The following is a 6,356-nucleotide window of genomic DNA, read 5'->3' on the forward strand; positions in this document are numbered from 1 at the left end:
CTTAAAAAGTAGTACCTGCCATGGGCATAGTATTATCTGCCGGCCATTATTAGCTCAAAACGTGCTAGAGGGAGATATGATGGTTCGAGGGGCACTATATGACCCGTGCTTTTGACAGTTCGGGCGGGATAACTCATCAGGTATGAGTGTATCGTTACCGGAGGGCATAATATCAAGAAAAAGAAAAGAAAGTCTCTAATTTTTGTTTATCTGGCAGACGTTATGCAACCAATATAGATGAAGACATTCTTATGGTCCATGTACATGTTGTTCTTCTTGTGATCGAGAATATCTGAGTGTGAATACATAGCCATGGCGACACCTATGCCATGAAAAAGACATAAAGCCAATTACAACATCAAATACAGTTACTCTTCGGGTGATATAGGATGATCAACATTCTCCCCTTTAAGGTTTTTAAGGTTGGCCGGCGAACAACAACATATATATACAATCGCAACTCACGGCGTCACATAGTATCTCGAACCAGGGAGCGGCAGTCACAAGCTCAACCTCCTATGTTACGGATCCTCTTGATTCTTCTAGCTCGTAGTAAAAATACTTGTTAAATAACTGATCACAATCGTATTAAATGAATGAACAAATGAACAAGGGTAGTTAAAAGCACTCTGTGATCTCGCTAATACATCCATTTGCGCATACATACATCCTTCACACACCCCAGATTAGCGATACATTCACAACACGGTGTGCCCCTCAGAGAAAACCCACAGTCTCCAACCTCAACACCAAATCGTGGTCATTTGCATCCTTAAACCTATGTCTCTGTACATCAATCCTCGCCCTCAGCCCGCTGCCAACCATCTCCTTCCTCAGCATCTTCGCAATTCTATCCTTGCTCTTCCCACCCCTCTTCAACAGGTCTAAGCGTAGATCCAGCTCTGCGGTAAGGTCGGGCACCGTAGTGTGGTGAGGCCGGTTGTAGAGGTCCGTGACAATATGCGTAAAAACCACAAGCTCAGCTTCGACGAGCTCGGTGATGGTAGGGGGGTCAGTAAAGGGGTTGACGGGATCAGCGAAGGGGTTTTCTTCTTCGTCAACGCCGTTGTCGGAGGCGTGGAAGCTGCCGCCGGACAGGCGCTTGATGAAGGTCTGGACGCGCCTGCGGATGGGCGAGGGTCGACGGGGCATTGCGGTTTGGCTTGTATTTAGATTTGTACTTGTGGTGTGTAGTAGGGTAGTGAGTATGGGCGTGGTTTACGTATAATGGATCAAGCAGGGCTCTTGAAAGCTGCATTTAAAGCCCGGTTTTGAGCGGGGTAGAACCATTGAATTGGAGGGTATGCTGTGCGGTATTATTTTATCATTGCATAGAAATATTCTATGCAAGGGAATGCCCACAAAGGATATGGTATTAGATTTGATTTATCGTCTATAATCGAGTCTCCTGGGATCGATCAATATATCTATGACTACATGTAGTCCTGTAACCCATCTGCCTTCACGAACCAACGTAGGATTTTAGTCCATATATCGAACGAGGAGCACACCAGACGCTAATAAACTTCCAAAAATGTATCTTGAGGTGTATTTGACAATCGGTGCAAGAAATCAATTACACATCGGTCTGAGATGTACTGTGCAGTTGGTCATAATATATCACTCGCCCATAAACTATCACTCGATAATGGCTGGCGGAATAGTACGCTCCGAGGCCTTTTCTTTTTTTTTTTTTTTTTTTTGTTTGACTAAACGCTCCGAGGCCATTGCCTAAATTTCGGTGCAAGGGTTAGGAGGGTCCTCGGAAGGCTTATGTTGGGTCACCTTGATCATTGTGGATGTGCAATAGAAGCTGTACCATCTAGGCCATGGGGGACGATACCAGCACCAGCTCTGTGTTCTATCAGTATATCATGTAGGGTAGTGGCAGGGAAAGGGTAGTTCACCCTGTCCCCTCGATAACCCACTCAAGGCCATCCGGACACTTTGACAAGAAAATTAGTTAAGTCCCAAAACAGCAGGCTGAACCTTATTTACCCCCTAGTAGGGAAAGAGCTAGAACACCCTCTACATCCTATATTTCCGTTAAACTACCACCAAAGAGCGAAAAGACACGCCCTACACCTCACATATCCGGTAAACTACCGCAAAATAGCAAGAGAGTACGACATTACCCCAACGGTCCGATTATCATCCCTTCTACGAGGATGAAATGACCCCTCTACACCAAAAGAATTGTACCGTAGGGTTGACTGCTTGGCATGGCTGGTGCTAGTCCGTATGGTTAACCGGCCGTAGAAGCTGACAAAGAATGAGAGGCCTGATCAGCTGAATGGACGACTCGCTTTCACGATTCCTCCGAAGCCACATGGCAGCAGTACACTTGCGATTTTCCATGCTGGTTTAAAACCTGGGCGGCGCTAGTACTAGCGCTAGCGGTAGTGCCGCCAGTGGGATGAGGGATCCAGCGCTAGAGTAGGCCGGTATGTATGCCGCGTTCGGACGTGCATGGATACAAGTATGTACCGGCCGCGGATCAAACGCACTCAAAATAAACTTTCCAGTGTTATCAGATAATGTAAGTTGCTAACAGCTCACATACATATAATTAAGTACATTACAGGCTGCAAGTACAGCCACTCTTCAAAAATGTTCGTGATTCCGATTTCGGAGTGAGATATTCCTTCATATAAACCGAAATTGCGGATACTATTGCTGAGTGGCTGTACATGTATGTTTAGCTTTCTATGATCCCAATTCTCCTAGGTTGTAAAATACTTTAAGTGAATCGATCGTTGCAATTGAAGCCCTTCTATTATTACTACGTCAGGACCAACTCGGTAATTAACTATTATGTTGGTGCTATAGCTGGGTTAGTGACATAAAGGTTATGACATATATTTTGATTGTATGATAAAATTAGATAAACGAAAATCGCATCCAACATAAGTACTAGGTGTTTTGATAGCAGCTTATATATAAGCTTGATCCTCAGCTTTGTAGGTCTAAGGCAAGAATAAACACTCACAACTCATCACTAATAAAATACTTTCTATTCTGTCTTTACTAAGTCTAATAAACTCTCACTAGCATATAGTCTGAGATGACCTTCTTCCAGTAAAGGAGGTTAACCGGGCTAAACTAGGCCCTCGCATTTCCCACTAGACTGATTACAAGAACCGACAAGTCCATACCTGCCGTTCTCAGTATTCCTACAGCAGCATTGATCCAATCCTCCCCGCTCTTATATCACGTACAACCTGCGCGACAGACGCAGTATCAAATTACTTATTTTACTGACTTATATTAGGCTTTTATCTCGCCCTCCTCGGGCTCGGTGGTTTATTCGAGGTGGCCAGCCACCATTCATAATCATCCTTAACCCAACGACTCACCTCCGCAAACTGCTCTTTCTGAACTCCGACCTGCTCCCTCAGCTGCGGGCGCACGGTACCAGCAGCCATCAGCCTTGCAATCTTCTCTTCGCTGTTTTTCCCCTTAGCTACTGACTCATTCCGCCACTTATACGTGTGAGCACTTTTGCACTTGCTGTATTCATCGACTACTGGATGGATGACGCTGTCTCTGTTAAGGAAAATGGCTAGTGCTAAGCGATAATTCTGTAGCGTTTAAACTGATGATATTGTAAAACCGGATTCCCTTGACTTGATGGTTGATGATACCCTCAAGTCTTCGCAGAATCAAGCCCTATTTATACATGTTGGAACCTATGCCAAGGCCCGCTTTCTAATACTAACTGATACAACGATAATAGAATAAGATAACGCTCCCGAAGATAACCCAGATAGAAAAGCGCCCCCGCATAGTCCCGTCCTCCATTCTAATTCCGACACGTAACCATGAACCTTGCAATTGCCAGTCATCGGGTTGTACCATACTATTATCCTAGACCTACTTCCCTAAGTAGAACAACCTACAGCCGTAAGCCCCGCTTCCTATTCTATTCCGGGTGAGACACCCAATAGTAAACGTGCCGTCATAATAGTATAACACTAGTGTGGTAACATCGCGTGCTCCCACACTACCCGATACCTTTCTATGCTTGTCCTTTCGTTACCCGACCGTCCTCGCATCACAACCCGTCACTCGTATCCCTCATTGTCCTAAGCCTCTAGAACAGTGTTCCGTAGTTCCTGTAACACTACTCCCCCTTCCTAGACGTCGCCCTCGACCGTTAAAACCCTTCTATAATAAAAACCCTGTGGGAAAAGTCATAGAGTAGGGAAAGGTATCGAGCTTAGTCCCGCCTGTTCCGTTGTCGCTTATGAGCCCGGTCATTATCGATCGCTGGGCCTCGACTTCGCGTATGGGGTCGTGTGTTCGAGGTTGGCTGGAAATTCTCGTCTGCCAATGCCTCCTGTGGCTCGGGTGTTGCCAGTCGCTTTCGTGTATTTTGTTTTCTGGTGGGATCCGGGTCCTCGCGATAGGGTCGCAGCAGCATCTCGTGAAAGACGTCGTGAACCTTCCATTCTACCGGAAGTTCGAGACGGTAAGCCCGATTGCCCACCACTGCTGAAACTGTAAATGGCCCTGTGAACTTGTCTGACCACTTGGAGTATCCTCCTAGGTTCCGAGTGTCCAGCAAGACTTTCTGACCGATAGTGAACCGCTGTACTGCCGGTCCTGGCTTTGACGCCATCCTGTCGAAGGTCTTCTGTAGCGTGTCTCTCGCTAACTCATGAGCCGTGATGATCTCATCCAAGTAGTTGTTCCCGTTGGCGTCCAATCGTTCGATCTCTGCATCCGTAGGCCAATCCGTTCGAGGGTGGAAGCCATAATTGCAGTAGAACGGCGATTGCCCCGTCGACGTATGCTTCGCATTGTTGTAGGCGTATTCACAGATGGGTAACAGGTCCTTCCATTTCTTGCCTGTTCCTGCCGTATATGCCCGAATATAACCTTCCATGTGTTGGTTGGTCCGCTCTGTTTGGCCGTCGGTTTGGGGGTGGAATGAGGTGGAGAGTCTTCTACGAATCCCCAGTCTGTCCGTAATTGCCGCCCAGAATGCTGACACGAACTGCGTTCCTCTGTCTGAGACGATGCTCCTAGGAAGTCCGTGGAAACGCCAGATGTCTTTGACGAATGCGTTGGCGGTTTGTTCCGCGTTGATTCCCGTCATTGGAATGAAGTGAGCCATCTTCGTAAAACGGTCCACGACTACCAATACGTTGCGGAATCCTGATTTCTCCTTAGGCATTTCTACTACGAAATCCATCGAGATATCAGTCCAAGGTGTGGTGGCTAACTCTAGGGGTTGAGGGAGTGACAAGTGTCTCCGACGTTGCTTGGCTCTCTGGCATACATCGCAAGTCTTGACGAAGTTGGCTACATCCGTGGACATTCCTGGCCACCAGTAGTTCCTATCAATCAACTCGAGGGTTTTATCCCTTCCTAGATGCCCCGCTACGGGTCGATCATGATGTTCCTCAATGACCTGCTTGACCGCGTAGCCCGGTACTACCCATCGACCATCGTGGGTGGGGTCATTCGAATCGGGACTCCATTCAGCGGCAGGCTCTAACTTTACGATAGCAGCCTCCGGTGGTCCAAAGATCTCCAGGTTTGAGTCAGGGAGGTGTTCATCCGGAACCGTCCTCCGAACCCAGCGTCTTTCCTGTTCATACCAACCCTGTAGTGACTGAGGCAGTTCTACGCTTGGTATGTCGTACCACTGATCCAACTGATTCCATTCCTCTTCGGGGTTGCCAACCACTTCGGACCCAGTTTCTACGCTGGTCCGTGATTTTCTGACAAACTGTTCTGCGCTGAGTAGCTGTTTTACGGGCTGCTCACGCATTACTCCCCCTTCCATTGCGAACTCCGGACGCCTTGTAAGTGCATCTGGCTTGCCGTTCTTTTCGCCTGGTCGGTAATGGATCTTGAAGCGAAAAGGTGCTATCTTCTCGGCCCATCTGGCTTGTCTTCTCGACAACTTCTTGGTCGTTGTGAAATACTGCAGGTTTTGGTGATCCGAATGTATCTGGATAGGGATGTCCGTCCCTTCCAGCCAATGTCTCCAAGTCAAGAGGGCAGAAACTATTGCGAGCATCTCCTTGTCGTAGATCTCATAGTTAACCTCTGCCTCGTTGAACTTGCGAGAGTGGTAAGCTACCGGATGTAGAATACCGTCCTCGAACACCTGAGAGAGTACTGCGGCCTCAGCCCAGTCACTCGCATCAGTTTCCACGATTGCTTCGCGGTGTTCGTCATAGTGTCGGAGTATTGGAGCAGACGTAAATCTCCTTTTGAGCTCGTCGAACGCATCTTGCTGTTCCCTGCCCCATTTCCATACGGAACCTTTCTTCAGGAGGTCGGTCATAGGTCTGCAAACCTCGGAGTATCGGTGGATGAACCGTCTTAGGAAATTGGCGAAG

General features: G+C 47.6%; 1 protein-coding gene across 1 annotated transcript; it reads right to left on the reverse strand.

Annotated features, from left to right (window-relative positions):
- Window positions 1-717: 717 nt before the first annotated feature.
- On the reverse strand, window positions 718-1,152 carry LAJ45_04834 (uncharacterized protein; the record flags this gene model as incomplete). Its single annotated transcript, XM_046114410.1, has 1 exon — window positions 718-1,152. The coding sequence occupies one exon, from the start codon at window positions 1,150-1,152 to the stop codon at window positions 718-720; it is 435 nt and encodes a 144-aa protein (XP_045972436.1).
- Window positions 1,153-6,356: the final 5,204 nt, after the last annotated feature.

The sequence above is a fragment of the Morchella importuna genome (assembly GCF_003444635.1).
Source record: "Morchella importuna strain M04M26 chromosome Unknown Morimp01GS012, whole genome shotgun sequence".
Taxonomy (NCBI): domain Eukaryota; kingdom Fungi; phylum Ascomycota; class Pezizomycetes; order Pezizales; family Morchellaceae; genus Morchella; species Morchella importuna.